Source organism: Salvelinus alpinus, chromosome 23, assembly GCF_045679555.1.
Source record: "Salvelinus alpinus chromosome 23, SLU_Salpinus.1, whole genome shotgun sequence".
NCBI classification, from domain to species: Eukaryota; Metazoa; Chordata; class Actinopteri; order Salmoniformes; family Salmonidae; genus Salvelinus; species Salvelinus alpinus.
The window spans coordinates 19,638,166-19,660,129 of record NC_092108.1 but is presented as its reverse complement, the minus strand read 5'-3'; the positions used below and the strand labels follow the sequence as shown (position 1 = coordinate 19,660,129).

The 21,964-nt window shown below is 43.0% G+C and overlaps 1 protein-coding gene across 1 annotated transcript; it reads right to left on the bottom strand.

The window, feature by feature from the left end:
- Nucleotides 1-520: 520 nt before the first annotated feature.
- Nucleotides 521-9,198, bottom strand: LOC139550524 (peroxisomal biogenesis factor 19-like). Its single transcript, XM_071361463.1, has 8 exons — nt 9,042-9,198; nt 7,936-8,033; nt 7,558-7,720; nt 6,811-6,896; nt 6,475-6,648; nt 6,139-6,312; nt 5,984-6,028; nt 521-5,803 (listed from the first exon to the last, which is right to left on the bottom strand). Exons 1-8 carry the CDS (start codon nt 9,103-9,105, stop codon nt 5,717-5,719), a joined length of 891 nt encoding a protein of 296 aa, XP_071217564.1. The 5' UTR covers nt 9,106-9,198; the 3' UTR covers nt 521-5,716.
- Nucleotides 9,199-21,964: the final 12,766 nt, after the last annotated feature.

The window sequence follows — 21,964 nt, the reverse complement described above, 5'->3', positions numbered from 1 at the left end:
TCCACAATATTTATTCTACGGGACACAACTAGGTCCAGAGTATGACTGTGGCAGTGAGTAGGTCCAGAAGCATGTTGGACAAAACCCACTGAGTCGATGATGGCTCCGAAAGCCTTTTGGAGTGGGTCTGAGGACTTTTCCATGTGAATATTAAAGTCACCAAAAATGTGAATATTATCTGCCATGACTACAAGGTCCAATAGGAATTCAGGGAACTCATTGAGGAACGCTGTATACGGCCCAGGAGGCCTGTAAACAGTAGCTATAAAAAGTGATTGAGTAGTGTCGTGATGTGTTTTGTCCTTTATATTTATTTTATTTTAATCCCAGCCTTCATCCCCGCAAGAGGCCTTTTGCCTTCTAGTAGGCAATCATTGTAAATAAGAATATGTTCTTAACGGACTTGCCTAGTTAAATAAAGGTTCAATACGAATACAAAACCTCAACAACTACCGGTTCCCAATTTCTCAACCAGCAATGGTATTTATTGAGATCTGAACAGAACATAAAACAAAAGGAAGACAGCACTGAGTTTGTTTATTTCATAAACATTGTTAATTTATTTCTTAATAGGCCTACATATTCCACATAGTTGATTTATACAATATATTCAGGCTGATAATTTAATGACAGTGGAAAGAGACATGTAGCTAATCGAGTAGAATTAATTGGTTGAACGACACCAGTCCTGAGAGCAGAGGCTATCAGCTCCGACAGTTACATGGACTGATAATTTTCCTTTTGCTGTAACATGCGGCAGTAACTCTGACAATACATAGGCTACCTTCATCTCCTCTCCACAGCCATTACTGACATATGTCAATGGTAAGCCTATACGTTCTCCGCTATTTCTATCACACTCCTCTTATCTGCTGTTTCACGAGTCTATCAGCCTGATATGCAGTACCAGTCAAAAGTTTGGACACACCTACTCATTCAAAGATTTTCTTTATCTTTACTATTTGAAGACATCAAAACTATGAAATAACACATATGGAATCATGTAGTAACCAAATAAGTGTTAAACAAATCAAAATATATTTGATATTCTTCAAAGTAGCCTCCCTTTGCCTTGATGACAGCTTTGCACACTCTTGGCATTCTCTCGATCAGCTTCATGAGGTAGTCACCTGGAATGCATTTCAATTAACAGGTGTGCCTTGTTAAGTTCATTTTTAGAATTTCTTATCTTTTTAATGCATTTGAGGCCAATCAGTAGCCCTAGATGGTAAAAGACTAAATCCATATTATGGCAAGAATACGCAAAAAGCAGCTGCGCTGTTGTAGGCACGTTATTGGGGACATGAGCAGAACTCCGGAAGGGGAAAATGGAGTCCCTAGAGAAAGCAAGTACAAGATGAGTGTCAGGGGTGGAGCGGCAGTATTATCATAAGGAGATGTGTACTTGGAAAACGGAGAAGGAATGGAGGGGAAAAGAGAGGGAGAAGAGGTCTAAGAGGGTGAGAGAAGAAGAGGGTGAGCTTGAGTCAGATAAAAATGGTGGGAAAAGGAAGATGGGTTGTCAAAGAGGAATGGTAGAAAGTGTAAGCAGAGGGAGCTGAAGACAGGAGGAAAAATGGAAGTGAATGAGGGTGAAGTATCGGAGGTGGTAGGTGCGGTAAAGTTATCGGAGACCGAGGTATGCACCGAGGATCAGGATGAACAAGAGTCCGTGACAGTAGGAGTGAAGTTTATGGAAAAAGTGGACTCTTGCCTTTTGGCCGATCCATTTGTGGATTCACGGTGGGTAAAAAAAAGAGTTGGGACATGTGGAATCAGTGAGGCTAACTAGAAGTGGTCTAGTGATAATTGTTTGTGTTTCTGTTGGGCAGAGGAAGAATGCGCTCGAGGGAAAATGAATGGGGGCAAGAAAAGTGAATTGTTTCGTTCTCAAGAAAAGGGCACCAATGAATGGAGTGATAACTGGGGTAGCAGTAGATATAAACGTTGACCAGCTGAGTGCAAAGATTCCTGGTGTATGTGATACTCGTTGTTTGATGCGATGCAGACAGGGTGGCGAGAGTGGGGAAACAGAAGAGTCATTGTTCTTTTGAGTTTTGAAGATAAGTCTTTGCCTGACAATGTGAAGTTAGGATATATAAGTTATCCTGTACAAGCGTATGTGCTGAATATATGAAGATGTTACAGGTGTCAAGCTTATGGGCATGTGGCAGCAGTGTGTTGGAGGGAGGGTCCAAGGTGTTTGAATTGTGCAGAAGGGCATGAGACAAAGGAATGTGTAGTATTGGGGAAAGTAGTGGAATGTGTTAATTGTAGGGGTGCCCATGGAGCTGGGGATCAGAAACCTGCAAGAGAGGCAGGTTGAGGTTTCCAGGGTTAGAGTAGTGCAGAAGTTGTCATATGCTGAGGCAGTGAAGAAAGTAGAGGAACATAGGTTAAGGGGGAGGAGTGGTGAGAGTAGTAGAGATATACCAGTACAGAGGGATAGGCCAAAAAGTAAAATAAGTTTCAGTAAGATTGGATTTTTAGCATTTATAGCAATGGTTATTAATTGTACTGCAGGGATGGATCGGAAGTCTCAGAAAATTGAGGTTGTGGTGGCATCTGCAGAGAGGTATTTGGGTGTACGAGACTTAGAGTTACAGGATGTGTTAAGTGAAGATGTCCCATCCTTTCAGGGTGATGGCATAAGGTAGGAATAAATACATTTAATTAGTGGAGTAGGGGGGGTGTTAATTTTATTTGATATAATTTTGAAATTAGTGAGTATAGTGTTAGATGGTAGGGTATTTGTTTAGTAAATTTTTCTTGTTCAAGTAAAGTATAAGGTACTCCAGTCTAGTAGGTGGCAGTAATGCAACAAATTGTATGCCAACCGCCGTTAAACCTCATAGAAGAAAAAAAAAATGCAAAGAAACAACAGTCCATCATTACTTTAAGATATCGGTCATTCAGGAAAATTTCAAGAACTTTGAAAAAGTTTATTCAAGTGCAGTTGCAAAAAAAATCAAGCACTATGATGAAACTGGCTCTCATGAGGACCGCCACAGGAAAGGAAGACCAAGAGTTACCTCTGCTGCAGAGGATAAGTTCATTAGTTACCAGCCTCAGAAATGACATAAATTCTTCAGAGTTCAAACAACAGACATCTCAACATCAACTGTTCAGAGGAGACTGCGTGAATCAGGCCTTCATGGTCGATATTGCTGCAAAGAACCCACTACTAAAGGACACCAATTAGAAGAGAACTGGCTTTGGCCAAGAAACACGAGCAATTGACATTAGACCAGTGGAAATTTGTCCTTTGGTCTGGATTGCAAATATGAGATTTTTTGGATCCAACCACCATGTCTTTGTGAGACGCAGAGTAGTTGAACAGATGATCTCCGCATGTGTGGTTCCCACCGTGAAGCATGGAGGAGGAGGTGTTATGGTGCTTTGCTGGTGACGCTGTCAGTGATTTATTTAGAATTCAAGGCACACTTAACCAGCATGGCTACAACAGCATTATCCAGCGATACGCCATCACATCTGGTTTGCGCTTAGTGGGACTATCATGTTTTTCAACAGGACAGTGACCCAACACACCTCCAGGCTGTGTAAGGGCTATTTGACTAAGAAGGAGAGTGATGAGTGCCGCATCAGATGACCTGGCCTCCACAATCACCTGACCTCAACCCAATAGAGATGGTTTGGGATGAATTAGACTACAGATTGAAGGAAAAGTAGCCAACAAGTACTCAGCATAAGACTGTTGGAAAAGCATTCCACGTGAAGCTGGTTGAGAGAATGCCAAGTGTGCAAAGTTGTTATCAAGGCAAAGGGTGGCTATTTGAAGTATCTCAAATATATTTTGATTTGTTTAACACTTTTTTGGTTAGTTTTGATGTCTTCACTATTATTCTACAATGTAGAAAATAGTAAAAATAAAGAAAAACCCTTGAATGAGTAGGTGTGTCCAAACTTTTGGCTGGTACTGTATGTTTACCACAAGTGAAGTAAATCCCAATGTTTGAGGTGATAAGGTGACTGCTCTAGATGCCAGCTGCCAATAAATTACACAACCAGAACATGTCTGGATGTAGGGTATGAAAGAGTACATACTGTATCCTAATGAAGTAGCACCCAATTTGACTAATGAAAATCATTACTAACTACAGCGGTACTCCCCAAGATTCAGTCAATGCATATGTTGGCATATGAAATATCAAGAATGTCACTCCACTCCACTCACTCCAAAGGAACAGCAGACCACTGTCAAACACGAGGGGTAATTCACAGTAATTTTAACTCTACTAATCACTGTGCCCACAGCAAAGGCCACTGGGAAAAGTCATTACTGCACATCACTTCAACACTTGTAAAGATTCTATGAAATTATTTGAACTGTTTTACTACTTGTGTCTGTCCCTTAAATAAATGCTATATATTCGTATCATTTTGATTTTGATCACAAGAAAAACAGCAGGGTCACATACCAGTAGTGGTACTGGTTTCGATATAATCATGCAAAACAGTATTTTCTCATTATGGCCCAAATCCAACTTCGACATTGTGGTCACGGTGTCAGAAACCTTTTTTCCATAACTTGTAGTGCATAAAAAGCTAAGAGGGTTATAACCACAGTCACAAAAGAGTCCCACTACTGGACAGACGCCCCGGGATTCAGGGGACCGTCTTAATCCCGATGGTTACTGACCGACTTTGGCTCTAGCCCCACCGAGCTACAATGCGCAAACCAGAGCACCAACCTCGCTAACCTGTTAAAAACTTGAATAATGTCAGTTATAAACATATGTCATAATTGGCCACAGGACTGGTTCTTACATCTTGTGGATGTAACAATGTTTGAACCGACGTCAAGCAAACTAGAGGTCAAATCAAGTGCACAGCCATCTACAGTCTCTGGTACAACATAGCAGCTTTTGGGAAGATACTGTGTAACTAACCAAGGTAGTCGGTCTCTAAAAATCAGTTAGCTGTCTTATGATTATGAAATTAGAACGAGGTAAGTTTAACTCCTCGATTTTCTTTAAATAATTCACAAATGTACACTGGTTAAGCAACCAACAATATTAATCTACACACATCTGTTACATTAACAGTATTAATGATGAAAATGGCTAAATTTATCATTCTAAACTAGTGGTCAGAAACAACCTAATCAACCCCTTGGGTGTTGGTGTTACTTTATTGATGAGTGGAACTGTGACGCTGACTCAACACCCTTTGTTGGGCACGCAGCCCCATGATGATACTGCAGCTATGAAACAACTCAATCATCACTCAGCAACTCTCACAACAGAGAATCCTATTATCCTTGCTGTAAGGTTTCTAACAATAATGCAAGGCACCCTTTTAACCAATAGGGCAGTTCAACCAGTTCTACCATGAGGCTAAACAATGGTGAGTGTAAAAACGGACTCATAAGTCAAGTGCTAGTCAGTTGAGCTGTGTGTGTGGGTATGCTACTACCTGTACTATGAATGACTTGGAAGAGCTTATGAAAAACCAAAGCAATTAACTTAAAATCAGTGAAGTGATGCTCAGTGAGTTACCGAAGGGTGGTAACATTGGTTTGTTGTGCCACCCTTGACTGTGCCTTCTATTTAGACACAGAAACATCTGTTGCGAGGTGAGCAGTGCAAACAGTCTCGTTCTCCTCCTTGTCTTGTGATCGATCGTCCTCTCTCATCATCCCCCCCCTCGCACACAGCTCCTAGCCTGTGCATCCATTGATCTGGCTGCTCTGACATCACATGACTGAGCACTGCTCTGCTGCTCCAGCCCCAGAGGCGCCTGGGAGATTCAGGGATTCCAGGTCAAAGTTCAGGCCAGGTGGCTGATGGGGGGGGAAACAGAGTGGGTTTCATTTGATTTGAATTCATTCTGTATAGCACATTTAGATAGTTTATTTTACCAGATGGACCCTGTCCAAGGAGGGAAACGTACTATGCAGCTGCAATAACAAAAAGTTGGTAGATGAAGGAGAAAGAGAGAGCAAGTGAGAGGAGAAACATACCGATTCACCAGCCAGCTCTTTGGGTGGTTGGCCCAGGTCTTGTAGCTGAAAATTCAGACAATAACTCAATCAATATCCATGCATAGCAAACCATCAGTCAGTATGAATGACAACCAACAATTCATGCAGGTAAGAAACAGTCCTCTTTGTCTCACCTGCTGCATGAGTTCCAGAATGCTCTCAAAGCGATTCTCCCCATCCCTTCCACTTCGCTCTCCCTCCTTCTCAAACTGGCTGCAGATCTCTCCCATGACCTTGTGCTGCTGTTCGTAGCGCTGGAACTGATCTGGCGGGAGGAACTGACGATTGCTGTTCAGCCACTCAGGATACTGCATGAGGAATGAATAACAGTCAGTTATCCAGTTAGAAAGTTGTGTAAAGGGCATACAAGGGAAAGATCTATAAAAATAGGAATCAACATCTGCTAGTGGCTTGTTAACTATATACATTTTTAGGGAAAACCCAAACATATGGACAGAAAAAACACTAACCTTCTCAGTGATCTCTTTGAGAGATGGGTAGAGCACTTCCTTGGAGAGTAGATTCTGCATGATGGACTGCATAATCGGCAAGATGTTTCCATCTTCCCCGCCCCCCTGTCCACCCTCATCCAATCCCAGCCCTTCCAGAGTCTTTGCTAGATCCTCTCCAGCCAAACCTGCACTCTGATGAATAAAAACAAGAGAAAATTCTGAAATGCATCGAAGGCCAAAGAAACAGACATTCTGCCAATGGTCCAAAGTTTCAATATTTTCAGAACATTGTCCAAGGGTGGTGACAACCAAACCTTCCATAACTTCTAAAAAAAAAAATACAATCTGAACTACCTGTAAGTTGTCTGCATTTTTCGCCAATCCACTGAGGGTATCTTTGAGACAGGAAGTGAATTCCTGTTGGGAGGCTACATCAGTACCTGTTCAAAAGGAGGACAGTTTGAATGAATTTTTTCCCTGCAAAACACAGCGCAAAAAATACTGAGATGAAAACCCCCCCCAGCTCAAATCAATTATCAAATCAAATTTTATTTGTCAGATGTCCCGAATACAACAGGTGTAGACTTTACCATGAAATCACAGGAGGTTGTGGCACCTTAATTGGGGAGGACGGTCTTGTGTTAATAGCTAGAGTGGAATGGTATCAAATACATCAAACATTGGGTGACAGGTAGCCTAGCGGTTAAGAGTGTTGGGCCAGTAATTGGAAGGTCGCTGGTTCAAATCCCCGAGCCGACTAGGTGAAAAATCTGCAGATGTGCCCTTGAACAAGGCACTTAACGTTAATTGCTCCTGTAAGTCGCTCTGGATAAGAGCGTCTGCTAAATGACTAAAAGGTTACCAGGTGTTTGATGACATTTTATTCACTTTGCTCATTATATTATAAGCCAGCCTCCTGTGCGTGAAGCGCTTACTTTCCCAACAATGCAGAGCTAAATTAGCAAAAAAATTAAGGAAATAATAACACACTAAAATGAGACTATTTACAAAGAGTACCGGTACTGAGAACAATGTGCAGAGGTACGAGGTAGTACATTGACAGGCACAAAAGAACAGAACTGAAAATATGTGGATGCTTACCAACTTTCCCTGCTGCCTCTGACAATTTGTGAAAGTGTTGCAGCAGCTCAGGTTCTTCCTGTGCGAGTTCAGTCATGGCTTTCTCCCACTCCTCCTTCGCCTGAGAGGCCATCTCCCCTTCAAACAGAGCCTCAAAGAACTGACTGTCTTCCAGTAGAGGGGGCTAGAGAGAGATGTGCATCAACAAGTAAACAAACTGTTAAATTGATCTTCCTCCATATACAGACAGAAATGGAAAGGGTTGGCAGACTTGAGACACTGAAAGATAACGTCTGTACCACAATCTGAACACTAAAAACTACAGCTTCTTATATGCAAGCTCCAGGCAATTGGTTAAGTTAAGGGACATTCTAGAAACCAGGGAAAAGATTCACTCACTTTCTCCTCACTGCCCTTGGCTGACGGGGGAGCCGCGGCAGCAGCAGGAACTGGGGCTGGGGGTGCCGGGTTTGTCTTTTCAAAGTCATCGAGTGCACCTTTAGTAGAGGAAAGTCAGTAAAAGCTGAAATGCAGTGGCACAGATAGCAGCATTTCACAGGAGCAGGTGGAAGCATGGTCAAGGCAAGGTGAAGGGATTGAGCAGGTAGTTAGAGGTCAAAGGTAAACTCTTCAAAGTCTGGGTCAATGTGCAATTCAGTCATGCATTAGTTGATTATCAGTATGATGAGGTCACTACTTCTACTTTAGAAACCATTACCATCTCTGATGTTGGGAGTACAACTTCACCGAACTACTTGAAATATTAAAAACGACAGATTATGATCATCTCCATTAAATTCCTGCTATCAAGATAATAGTAGTCTGGTAGGCCATAGTTAATAATACTGTAATGAAACAGCAGGGAGCAGGTCTCGAACCCTCGACCTTCTATCCCGAAGTCCAGCGCGCTATCGACTGTGCAGCAAAAGCTTGCTCAAGCAGCAGAGTCGATATCCGCGCCTCTAAACCCAGGGTCGTTACAATACACAAGTGACATTGACTACTAGTACGCAATACTATTATGAATTTAAATCGGCAGGCCAGTTGACAGAAACAATAACAGATAGGTCTGTAAATCCAGATCTCACTAACTGTCATACTAGCGCTTCATCCATTAAAAAAATGATATACATTTCAAGAGCAGTTTAGCTTGTTAACACATTATGTTACATTTTTGTCAAATCGGCGTCAAAGTTGACGACGAAAATGATATTATAGCTATACATCCCCACTGAGCCATCTGCTGCAGCGTTGTAATGCTAATGGTGACCTTTATGTAAACAGCAAAAGCAGGAAATTTTGTAAGAGAATGCCTTACTTTGGTTTTGGACTTGCCAGGCAGGACCAACCACATTCCACCAACTAGGCTAAACTAGCTAACGTTAACTCGCTAACAAGGCGCGTTGCTCCGCTGCGCCAGGTTTGACACAATTCTTTGTATGAATTAATGTATTGGCAGGATTAATGACAATCACACTTCACTCGGGAGTAATGTCAAATCTTACTGTCCAATAACTCGTCCAGTTCTGTGTCTTGTTCGGCTAACGTTTCCGCGGATTCTGACGCCATTTTCTCTCTCCAAACAAATTTACTGTAGACGCAGTAAAATGACGTATGCGTATCAAATCGACGCGGAATGTGCGTCACTCTGGGATGGATTTCTTCACAGATTATTTATTATATTGACCAGATACTCAAGTGGCCGCTCTAACGAATCTTCTTCATCGATGAGGTTAACGATAACTAACTGCACATATGGAGCTAATAGGGCAGATTTGTTGCCACTCAAGACCGTTTTGCATGGCTGATTGGGCTGCACAACGAGTTCAATGTTGACAACTGTAGCATTTTTGCTAAACCGAACTATTTTCCTAACCTTAACCTCGTTCTCCTAACCTGCCATGTTAATTATCCTAACCTGCCACGTTAATTATCCTAACCTGCTACGCATTTTAGCTACGCCGAACCCTTTTCCTAACCTTAACCTCATTCTCCTAACCTGCTGTGTTAATTCTCCTAACCTGGTACACATTTTAGCTAAGCCTAACCCTTTCCCAACCTTAACCTCATTCTCCTAACCTGCTGTGTTAATTCTCCTAACCCTCTATGTTAGTTAGCTTAACCTGCTATGTAAACATTAAGCTGACCCGCTGTGCAGCTGGCTATGGCCAGTATAACCAATAATGAAGCGCTGATGTTACACCCATCTCCGTTGATCCACTCAATTATTTTTGCAACGTCCACTTTCAGACTCAAAGTATGCAGTTACACATGGCACCAGCAATGAGAATACATTTATTCAAAAATGGAAGTCAGTCGTTGGGAGGCAAGATCAGGTGGGACCATTCTAGCCGATGAGAGGGCTGTGTGAACAACTGTGTGAACAACAGGCACAACTCCGATATCTACTGAAAAAATATATAAACGCAACATGTAAAGTGTTGGTCCCATGTTTCATGAGCTGAAATAAAAGATCCCAGAGATGTTTCATATGCACAAAAAGTTAATCTTTTTTTTTTCAATTGACTGATTTCCTTCTATGAACTGTTGCATGTTGCGTTTATATTTTTGTTCAGTATATTTTGTTCTCAAAGTTACCGGGATAGACAGTTGGCAACTCTAGTGTGAGATGTAGAAATATTCTGTCAATTTCCATAAACCATTATTGATTACAGAGGAAATTATTTATATATCTACATTTAAATTAAATGACAACCAGCAGCAAGTTGGAATATCCATTTCAAGGCAGTTTGAAGAAAGGTGTCCATCCAAGGAGAGGAGCTTAAAATGGTGTCGCTTGATAGGGCAAGAACAAGATGTTGTATGTTAGAAGAAGTACAATATTATCATAAGGAGACATATACAGTTGAAGTGGGAAGTTTACATACACCTTAGCCAAATACATTTAAACTCAGTTTTTCACAATTCCTGACATTTAATCCTAGTAAAAATTCCCTGTTTTAGGTCAGTTAGGATCACCACTTTATTTTAAGAATGTGAAACGTCAGAATAATAGTAGAGATAACGATTTATTTCAGCTTTAATTTCTTTCATCACATTCTCAGTGGGTCAGAAGTTTACATACACTCAATTAGTATTTAGTAGCATTGCCTTTAAATTGTTTAATTTGGGTCAAACGTTACAGGTAGCCTTCCACAAGCTTCCCACAATAAGTTGGGTGAATTTTGGCCCATTCCTCCTGACAGAGCTGGTGTAACTGAGTCAGGTGTGTAGGCTTCCTTGCTCGCACACACTTTTTCAGTTCTGCCCACAAATTTCTATAGGATTGAGGTCAGAGCTTTGTGATGGCCACTCCAATACCTTGACTTTGTTGTCCTTAAGCCATTTTGCCACAACTTTGGAAGCAAGCTTGGGGTCATTGTTCATTTTGAAGACCCATTTGCTTCCAAGCTTTAACTTCCTGACTGATGTCTTGAGATGTTGCTTCAATATATCCACATCATTTTCCTGCCTCATGATGCCATCTATTCTGTGAAGTGCACCAGTCCCTCTTGCAGAAAAGCACCGCCACAACATGATGCTGCCACCCCTGTGCTTCACGGTTGGGACGGTGTTCCCTCGGCTTGCAAGCCTCCCCCTTTTTCCTCCAAACATAATGATGGTCATTATGGCCAAACAGTTCTATTTTTGTTTCATCAGACCAGAGGACATTTCTCCAAAAAGTACGATCTTTATGTGCAGTTACAAACCGTAGTCTGGCTTTTGTTATGGCGGTTTTGGAGCAGTGGCTTTCATCTTGCTGAGCGGCCTTTCAGGTTATGTTGATATAGGACTCGTTTTACTGTGGATATAGATACTTTTGTACCTGTTTCCTCCAGCATCTTCACAAGGTCCTTTGCTGTTGTTCTGGGATTGATTTGCACTTTTCGCACCAAAGTACGTTCATATCTAGGAGACAGAACGCGTCTCCTTCCTGAGCGGTATGACGGCTGTTTATACTTGCGTACTATGTTTGTACAGATGAATGTGGTACCTTCAGGTGTTTGGAAATTGCTCCCAAGGATGAACCAGACTTGTGGAGGTCTACAATTTTTTTCTGAGGTCTTGGCTGTTTTATTTTGATTTTCCCATGATGTCAAGCAAAGAGGCACTGAGTTTGAAGGTAGGCCTTGAAATACATCCACAGGTACACCTCCAATTGACTCAAATTATGTCTATCAGAAGCTTCTAAACCCATGACATCATTTTCTGGAATTTTCCAAGCTGTTAAAGGCACAGTCAACTTTGTGTATGTAAACTTCTGACCCACTGGAATTGTGATACAATGAATTATAAGTGAAATAATCCGTCTGTAAACAATTGTTGGAAAAATTACTTGTTTCATGCACGAAGTAGGTGTCCTAACCAACTTGCCAAAACCATAGCTTGTTAACAAAAAATTTGTGGAGGGATTGAAAAACTAGTTTTAATGACTCCAACCTAAGTGTATGTAAACTTCCGACTTCAACTGTACATGTACTTGGAATACGGAGGCGGAATTAAGGGGAAAAGAGAGGCAGAGGTCTAAGATAGAGAGGGAGGGGGAAGACGGTGAGATTGAGTCTGGTAAAAATGGTGGAAAAATGGAGATGCTTTGTCGAAGAAGAATGGTAGAAAGTGTAGGTAGTGAGCCGTATGCTGAATCGAGGTCTGGAGGAGAAATGGAAGTGATGAGAACAAATTATCGGAGGTGGCAGGTGTGGTGAAGTCCTCGGAGCCCGAGGCTTGCACCGGTGGTCAGGAAAAGATGATTCTGTAATGGTAGGAGTGACATTTTTGGAGAAAGTGGGCCTATGCCTTTTGGCTGATCCATTTGTGGTTTCAGGGTACGTGGAAACGGAGTTGGGTGCTGTGAAATCGATGAAGGTAACTCGAAGTGGTCTTGTGATAATTGTTTGTGGTTCTGCTGGTCAGAAGGAGCAGGCACTTCGCCCCAAATGAATTAGGACAAGAGATGTGACTTTTTTTCCTCTCAAGAAAAGGTTGCCATTGAAAGGAGTAGTGGCCAGCGGTAAATGTGAAAGTGGACCAACTGAATGGAAAGATTCCCTGTGTTTGTGAAGCTCGTCATTTGGTGCAACGCAGACAGGATGGTGTGAGTGGATGAAGAGAAGAGTCATTGTCTGTTCTTTTGAGTTTTGATGTTGAGTCTCTGTACGATAAAGTGATGTTAGGATATTTCAGTTATCCCGTACGAGCTTATGTGCCGAATACATTACATTGTCACCGGTGTCAAGCTTATGGGCATGTGGCAGCAGGCTGACCTCGGTTGTCAGGTGAACAGTGTTTCCTCCGACACATTGGTGCGGCTGGCTTCCGGGTTAAGGGGGCGGGTGTTAAGAAGTGCGGTTTGACAGGTCATGTTTCAGAGGACGACCTTCACCTCCCGAGCCCGTTGGGGAGTTGCAGCAATGAGACAAGATCAAAATTGGGGAGAAAAAGAGGGGTAAAATAAAAAATAAAAATAAAAAGGGGGAGGGATCCTGAGAGGATTCATGTGAGTAGTAGATCTGTATCAGTACAGAGGGATAGGCCAACGAGTGATATATGCTTCTGTAAGATTGGCTTTTTGGCATTCATAGCAATGGTTATCAACTGTACTGCAGAGATTAAATGTAAGTTGCAGAAAATAGAGGTTGTGGTTGCAGCTGCAGAGAAGTATTTGGGTGTGACGTCAGAAGAGTTACAGGGTGTGTTGAGTGGTGATGTCCCGTCCTTTCAGCCTGTTGGCCTGAGGTAGGACTAGATAGGTTTAAATTATTGTGGAGTAGGGTAACGAGTGTAGAGTTAGCTTTTGTTTTTGGTCATTTGTGGATTCATTTTCCATTTTTTTCAAGCAAATTATAAGGGAGTTATACTCCAGTTTAGTTGGTGGTGGTAATGCAACATTTATTGGATGGCAGCCGCCATTAAGCCTCATCGAAGAAGAAGTTGCCGGGATGTCATGTGTCCTACTTATATCAGTACACTCGTAACAACCTAAGCATTACGAAACTTCTATTTGATTAAGTAAGCCACAAGTAGCATTTTGTGATACAAAAATAAAAAGGAAGGGGGAAAATAAAAAATTGCACCACCAAATAACCCTACACCTATATACCACTATTTAATATAAAAAAACACAACTTTGACCCTAATTGATCCTACACCAGGCCAACGGCCTGGGAGGACAAAATTATTTTGTTCAAAGATTGTACACCCAATTACTTCTCTGCAGCTGCCACCACAACATCTATTTTCTGTGATTTACGTTCCATTTCTGCGGTACAGTTGATAAACATGTCAATGAATGCTAAGAAGCCAACCTTACTGAAGCACAAATTCTATCACTGTATTGGCTTAGGCCTACTACTCACCCTTGACCCATCATCCTCTACTCTCTCCACTGCCTCAGCATACAACACCTGTTCTACTCTGACCCTGGCAACCTCAACCTGTCTCTCTTGCACTGGACACTTCTGATCCCCAGCAACATGGGCATCCGCACCTCTCTGATTCAGAGGGGTTGGGTCAAATTCAGATGACACGTTTTGATTGAATGCATTCAGTTGTGCAACTGACTAGTGCTGCATTCACGTGCTAGTCGGAACTCTGAAATTTCCAACATGCTAGCTGGTTGTAGTTATACACGTGATGCGTTCAACTAATCAGCAAGTCTTACATTTCTGAGTTTCCTTGTTCCGACTAGGATGTGGACGCGGCATAGGTATCCCCCTTCCCCCTCAATTGACACACAGTTTTTCCCACTGATACTACACATTCCTTTGTCTCATGCCCTCCTGCACGCTTCTCACATCTCAGAATCACCCTCCTACCCACTGCTGCAACATGACCATAAGCTTGGCATCTGAAACACCTTAGTGGGTTCGGCACAAAAGCTCTCTCGGGATAACTGACATATTCTAACATGACTTTGTCAGGTGAAACTCAAAAGGACCGACAGTAATTATTATAATACAAAAAGCTATGTTAAATAACATTAAAATGTGGCACTTAATTCATTAGTCGTATGGCGACAGTTTCATCATGCTCGCCACCGGGTCTGCATTGCACCAAACAGCGGGCGTCACAGACTCAGGGAATCTTCCATTTCAATTGCTCCGCCTAAACAATTAACATCACCCCAGTTATCACTCAATTCGAAGGAGCCCTGCTCTAGAGAGCAAGGCAAGTCACAGGTCTTGTCCCGGGGCATGTGACTCTTTTGAGGAAGTGTATACTGGCTACGGCGTTACAATGTGCAGGGATACTGGAGTAATAGATGTAGATACATATGTATAGGGGTAAGGTGAGTAGGCATCAGGATATATGATAAACAGTAGCAGCAGCGTAAATATTGATTGTATGTGATTGTGTGTGCGTGTATGAAAAGACAGTATAAATGTGTCTGCATTCTACTCTGTGTGTGTTGGAGTGTCAAATCAAATCATATTTTATTTGTCACATGCGCCAAATACAACAGGTGTAGACCTTACAGGGAAATGCTTACTTACAAGCTGTCACGCCCTGGCCATAGAGAGGCTTTTATTCTCTATTTTGGTTAGGGCAGGGTGTGACTAGGGTGGGCATTCTAGTTTCTTTATTTCTATGTTTTCTATTTCTTTGTGTTTGGCCGGGTGTGGTTCTCAATCAGAGGCAGCTGTCTATCGTTGTCTCTGATTGAGAACCAAACTTAGGTATCCCTTTTTTCCACCTGTCTTGGTGGAACATAGCCTTAAGCGTCACGGAATGTTTTTTTATTGTTTTGTTGGCGACATCTACTATTAAAAGTATGTACGCTCACCACGCTGCACCTTGGTCCTCTTCTTACGATAGCCGTGACACAAGCCCTTAACCAACAATGCAGTTTTAAGAAAAATACCAAGAAAAAAAGAAATAAAATGAACAAATAATTTAAGAGCAGCAGTAAAATAACAATAGCGAGGCTATATACAGGGGGTACCGGTACAGAGTCAATGTGCGGGGGCACTGGTTAGTTGATGTAATTGAGGTAATATGTACATGTAGGTAGAGTTACTAAAGTGACTATACATAGATATTTAACATTGAGAAGCAGCAGCGTATAAGAGAGGGGGGGATGCAAATAGTCTGAGTAGCCATTTGATTATGTGTTCTTATGGCTTGGGGGTAGAAGCTGTTTAGAAGCCTCTTGGACCTAGACTTGGCGCTCCGGTATCGCTTGCTGTGCGGTAGCAGAGAGAACAGTCTATGATAGAGTCTTTGATAATTTTTAGGGCCTTCCTCTGACACCACCTGCTATAGAGGTCCTGGACGACAGGAAGCTTGGCCCCAGTGATATACTGGGCCGTATGCACTACCCTCTGTAGTGCCTTGCGGTCGGAGGCTGAGCAGTTGCTATAGCCAGGCAGGGATGCAACCCGTCAGGATGCTCTCGATGGTGCAGCTGTAAAACCTTTGTCGTACCCTCTTCACGACTGTCTTGGTGTGCTTGGACCATGTTAGTTTGTTGGTGATGAGGACACCAAGGAACTTGAAGCTCTCAACCTGCTCCACTACAGCCCCGTCGATGAGAATGGGAGTGTGCTCGGTCCTCCTTTTCCTGTAGTCCACAATAATCTCCTTTGTCTTGATCACGTTGAGGGAGAGGTTGTTGTCCTTGCACCACACGGTCAGGTCTCTGACCTCCCTATAGGCTGTCTCATTGTTTGGGGTATGTACGTACGGTCACTGTGGGGATGACGTCCTCGATGCACTTGTTCATAAAACCAGTGACTGATGCGGTGTACTCCTCAATGCCATCTGAAGAATCCCGGAACATATTCCAGTCTGTGCTAGCAAAACAGTCCTGTAGTTTAGCATCTGCTTCATCTGACCACTTTTTTGTAGACCGAGTCACTGGTGCTTCCTGCTTTAGTTTTTGCTTGTAAGCATGAATCAGGAGGATAAAATTATGGTCAGATTTGCCAAATGGAGGGCGAGGGAGAGCTTTGTACGCGTCTCTGTGTGTGGAGTAAAGGTGGTCTAGAATTTTTTCCCTTCTGGTTGCACATTTAACATGCTGATAGAAATTAGGTAAAACTGATTTAAGTTTCCCTGCATTAAAGTCCCCGGCCACTAGGACTGTTGCCTCTGGATGAGCGTTTCCTGTTTGTTTATGACGGTATACAGCTCATTGAGTGCGGTTTTAGAGCCAATATCGGTGTCTTACCAGAGGCTGTATGTTCTTAATATCGTCGTTCAGCCACAGCTCAGTGAAACATAAGATATGACAGTTTTTAATGTCCCAAGTGGATGTGACACCTACTCCCGTTGCCTGCTGCACTGCTGTTTGGATTCCACCTGGCGATCTGTTCACTGTCTGCCCTGGCCTGTCTCCCCCTGTCTGGTATAGGTACCCCACCACACTCCCCCCATCTCTCCCGAGCTTTCGCTCGCATCCAGCACACACGCACTGTTGTGACGAGTGACTCTGAACTTACAATGGCTAGCCCCAAGTCATTATATATATTTTTTTTTCTTGTGCATTTTGCTATTTTGCTATTTGCCTCATGACTCCTGCTTTCTTTGTTGACTATGAACTTTCTTGTTTACCCAACCATGGGACAGACTATGTTTATTCCAACATTCGGGACACTGACTATCTATTGGTTACACAGACTTTTGGCCTCCCATCCTATTCTAACCACCTCTCGCCGGCTTTGTATTCGTGTTACCTGATGAAATTGCTGTATAATATGATCTTGTTGCCATCTAATGCACATTCAGATGTCATAAATCCGCACTACAGAGCTCTCCCTGTATTCTGCAGTGCCTTGATTGTATTACTGCTGATGATATCTAGAAATGTGCATGTACACCCTGGCTCATTTACTGTTGCTAGCCCCAATTCTGACTTGTGCTCTGATATCTGCTTCACTGATTTCTGCTCTCGTAAAAGCCTGGGTTTTCTGCACGTTAAACACTGGACTTATTACCTAAAATGGATCAAATGAAGGTGTTGGTTCACAGCTTCAATCCAGATGTGTTGGTCATTGCTGAAACGTGGTTAAGGAAGAGTGTTTTGAATACTGATGTTAACATTTCTTGTTATAACCTTTTTCGGCAAGACAGATCTTCCAAAGGTGGGGGAGTGGCAATCTTCACCAAGGATCATCTTCAGTGTTCGGTTGTCTCCACCAAGTCTGTCCCCCAAAAATTTGATTTGCTGGTTCTAAGCATTAAACTTTAAAATAGCTCTTTGTTGACTGTTACTGGCTGCTATCGTCCTCCATCAGCACTGGCCTGTGCACTACCTGCCCTAAGCTCTCTCCTGGACCCTTACACTAAATCTAAATTTGTCCTGCTAGGTGACCTAAACTGGGACATACTTAAACCACCTGACCAAGTCCTAAAGCAATGGGACTCCCTACATTTTTTTCAGATTATTACCAATCCCACAAGGTATGACTCCAAACACTCAGAAAGGGCTACTGTCCTCAATGTTACCCTCACAAATAATCCTGATAGCTATCAGTCTGGTGTTTTCTGTAATTACCTTAGTGATCACTGTTTTACAGCTTGTGTTCATAATGGCTGCTCAGTGAAACGACATGTCCTGATTTGTCATAAACGCTTGCTAAAAAACTTTCATGAGCAAGCCTTCCTTCATGAACTGGTCTCTGTAAAATGGTATAGAATCAGCTTGATCCCCTATGTCGAAGACGCTTGGACCTTATTTTTTGATATTTTCAGTGGTATTGGTCAAAAACACGCCCCCATAAATAAAATGAGAATTAAAAACAGGTTCAGCCCCTGGTTCGACCGTTATCTTGCAGATTTATTCCACCTCAAGAATTGCATTTGGCGAAAGGCTCGGCACACGCATACTCAGGCTGACTGGCTCTCGTTCAGGCAAATGAGAAATAAGTGCACTCAGACCATCCAGAAGGCCAAAGTTAGTTAGTTTAAGGAGCAGTTCTCTCTCTTTGGGTCTAACCCCAAGAAGTTCTGGAAAACGGTTAAAGACCTGGAGAAAAAACCCTCCTCCTCACAGCAGCCCATGTCCCTTAATGTTGATGATGCGGATGTTACTGACAAGAAGCACATGGCTGAGCTCTTTAATCACCACTTCATTAAGTCAGGATTCCTATTTGACTCAGCCATGCCTCCTTGCCCATCCAATATTTCCTGATCTCCCACCCCTTCTAATGCGACTAGCCCCGACACTTCTCCCTCTTTTTCCCCTGCCCCGCTACAATGTTTCTCCCTGCAGGCGGTCACTGAGTCAGAGGTGCTAAAGGAGCTCCTGAAACTTGACCCCAAAAAAACATCTGGGGCAGATGGTTGAGACCCTTTCTTCTTTAAGGTTCTTCAGCTCGGGCCAATACCTGCCAGTCTGCAAGCGCGATATCAACCCAGAGCATATAGGACTGCTTTTTCACTACCACATCACCGGATTTTTTTTTCTTCTACTTCATCACCGGATTTCAGCCGCAGGCTCTGGACATTTCACCTTGATTTCGCAGCTAGCTAAAATCAAATCAAATCAAATTTTATTAGTCACATACACATGGTTAGCAGATGTTAATGCGAGTGTAGCGAAATGCTTGTGCTTCTAGTTCCGACAATGCAGTAATAACCAACAAGTAATCTAACCTAACAATTCCACAACTACTACCTTATACACACACACAAGTGTAAAGGGATAAAGAATATGTACATAAAGATATATGAATGAGTGGTGGTACAGAACGGCATGGCAAGATGCAGTAGATGGTATAGAGTACGGTATATACATATGAGATGAGTACTGTAGGGTATGTAAACATAAAGTGGCATAGTTTAAAGTGGCTAGTGGTACATGTATTACATAAAGATGGCAAGATGCAGTAGATGATATAGAGTACAGTATATACATATGAGATGGGTAATGTAGGGTATGTAAACATTATATTAAGTGGCATTGTTTAAAGTGGCTAGTGGTACATTTTTACATAATTTCCATCAATTCCCATTTTTAAAGTGGCTGGAGTTGAGTCAGTATGTTGGCAGCGGCCGCTAAATGTTAGTGGTGGCTGTTTAACAGTCTGATGGCCTTGAGATAGAAGCTGTTTTTCAGTCTCTCGGTCCCTGCTTTGATGCCCCTGTACTGACCTCGCCTTCTGGATGATAGCGGGGTGAACAGGCAGTGGCTTGGGTGGTTGTTGTCCTTGATGATCTTTATGGCCTTCCTGTGACATCGGGTGGTGTAGGTGTCCTGGAGGGCAGGTAGTTTGCCCCCGGTGATGCGTTCTGCAGACCTCACTACCCTCTGGAGAGCCTTACGGTTGTGGGCGGAGCAGTTGCCGTACCAGGCGGTGATACAGCCCGACAGGATGCTCTCGATTGTGCATCTGTAGAAGTTTGTGAGTGCTTTTGGTGACAAGCCGAATTTCTTCAGCCTCCTGAGGTTGAAGAGGCGCTGCTGCGCCTTCTTCACAACGCTGTCTGTGTGGGTGGACCAATTCAGTTTGTCCGTGATGTGTACACCGAGGAACTTAAAACTAGCTGCAAACCGTGTGTCTATTGGCTTACGTCGATCCCGGAGCAAACGTAATTTATTCCGGAGCTAGCTGAGGAGCTCCATCAGCCATTCCTGGGCTACAGTCACCTATCCGGACCCGTTTTTTTTTTTTGTTGTTGTTGTTGCTGCAGATACGGAGCCCCACCGGGCCTTCACGACTGACTGCCGACGTTATCTGCCCGAGGGAGTTATCCAACTGGCACCCCCGTCCCGACGTTACCTGAACGCTCATCTGGGGCCCGCTAATCGTTAGCTGTCTTATCGGCTGCTATCTGAATAAGTATATCGGACAATTATTATTATTATTATAATTATTATTTATTTTTTCTTGGGCCACTATATCTATTTTGCCAATTTGGATTGATCCCCTCTACCACACGGAACCCCACTAACCTACCGACGGAAACGCACGAGGTATCTACAATTAGACCTCCATCCTATGCTATCTTGCTACCGATAGCCTCTACCCGGCCTACTGTCTGGATCGCCGTGACCCCAACCAACCTCTACTCACTGGACCCTTATTGATCACTCGATTAAGCATGCCTCTCCTTAATGTAAATATGCCTTGTCCATTGTTGTTCTGGTTAGTGTTTATTGGCTTATTTCACTGTAGAGACTCTAGCCCTGCTCACTATACCATATCCAACCTCTCAGTTCCACCACCCACATATGCGATGACATCACCTGGTTTCAATGATGTTTCTAGAGACAATATCTCTCTCATCATCACTCAATACCTAGGTTTACCTCCACTGTATTCACATCCTACCATACCTTTGTCTGTACATTATTCCTTTAAGCTATTTTATCGCCCCCAGAAACTTCCTTTTACTCTCTGCTCTAGTAGCTCTAGACGACCAATTCTCATAGCTTTTAGCCGTACCCTTATCCTACTCCTCCTCTGTTCCTCTGGTGATGTAGAGGTGAATCCAGGCCCTGCAGTACCTAGCTCCACTCCTATTCCCCAGGCGCTCTCTTTTGATGACTTCTGTAACCGTAATAGCCTTGGCTTCATGCATGTTAACATTAGAAGCCTCCTCCCTAAGTTTGTTTTGTTCACTGCTTTAGCACACTCTGCCAACCCGGATGTTTTAGCCGTGTCTGAATCCTGGCTTAGAAAGACCACCAAAAATTCAGACATTTTCATCCCCAATTACAAGATTTTCAGACAAGATAGAACGGCCAAAGGGGGCGGTGTTGCAATCTACTGCAAAGATTGCCTGCAGAGTTCTGTTTTACTATCCAGGTCTGTTCCCAAACAATTTGAACTTCTACTTTTAAAAATCCACCTCTCTAAAAACAAGTCTCTCACCGTTGCCGCCTGCTATAGACCACCCTCTGCCCCCAGCTGTGCTCTGGACACTATATGTGAACTGATTGCCCCCCATCTATCTTCAGAGCTCGTGCTGCTAGGCGACCTAAATTTGAACATGCTCAACACCCCAGCCACCCTACAATCTAAGCTTGATGCCCTCAATCTCACACAAATTATCAATGAACCTACCAGGTACCACCCCAATTCCGTAAATACGGGTACCCTCATAGATATCATCCTAACAAACTTGCCCTCCAAATACACCTCTGCTGTTTTCAACCAAGATCTCAGCGATCACTGCCTCATTGCCTGCATCCGTAATTGGTCAGCGGTCAAACGACCTCCACTCATCACTGTCAAACGCTCCCTGAAACACTTCAGCGAGCAGGCCTTTCTAATCGACCTGGCCGGGGTATCCTGGAAGGATATTGATCTCATCCCGTCAGTAGAGGATGCCTGGACATTTTTTTAAAATGCCTTCCTCACCATCTTGAATAAGCATGCCCCATTCAAGAAATTTAGAACCAGGAACAGATATAGCCCTTGGTTCTCTCCTGACCTGACTGCCCTTAACCAACAGAAAAACATCCTATGGCGTTCTGCATTAG

What these genes read in the sequence shown, in the direction of transcription:
- LOC139550524 (XM_071361463.1), bottom strand. Translation starts at nt 9,105, where the DNA reads ATGGCGTCAGAATCCGCGGAAACGTTAGCCGAACAAGACACAGAACTG. An exon ending in AGAGGCAGCAGGGAAAGTTG is followed by an intron (nt 6,897 to 7,557) that starts GTAAGCATCCAC and finishes CCTTTTGAACAG; the next exon opens with GTACTGATGTAGCCTCCCAA. An exon ending in AAGAGCTGGCTGGTGAATCG is followed by an intron (nt 5,804 to 5,983) that starts GTATGTTTCTCC and finishes CCCCCCCATCAG; the next exon opens with CCACCTGGCCTGAACTTTGA.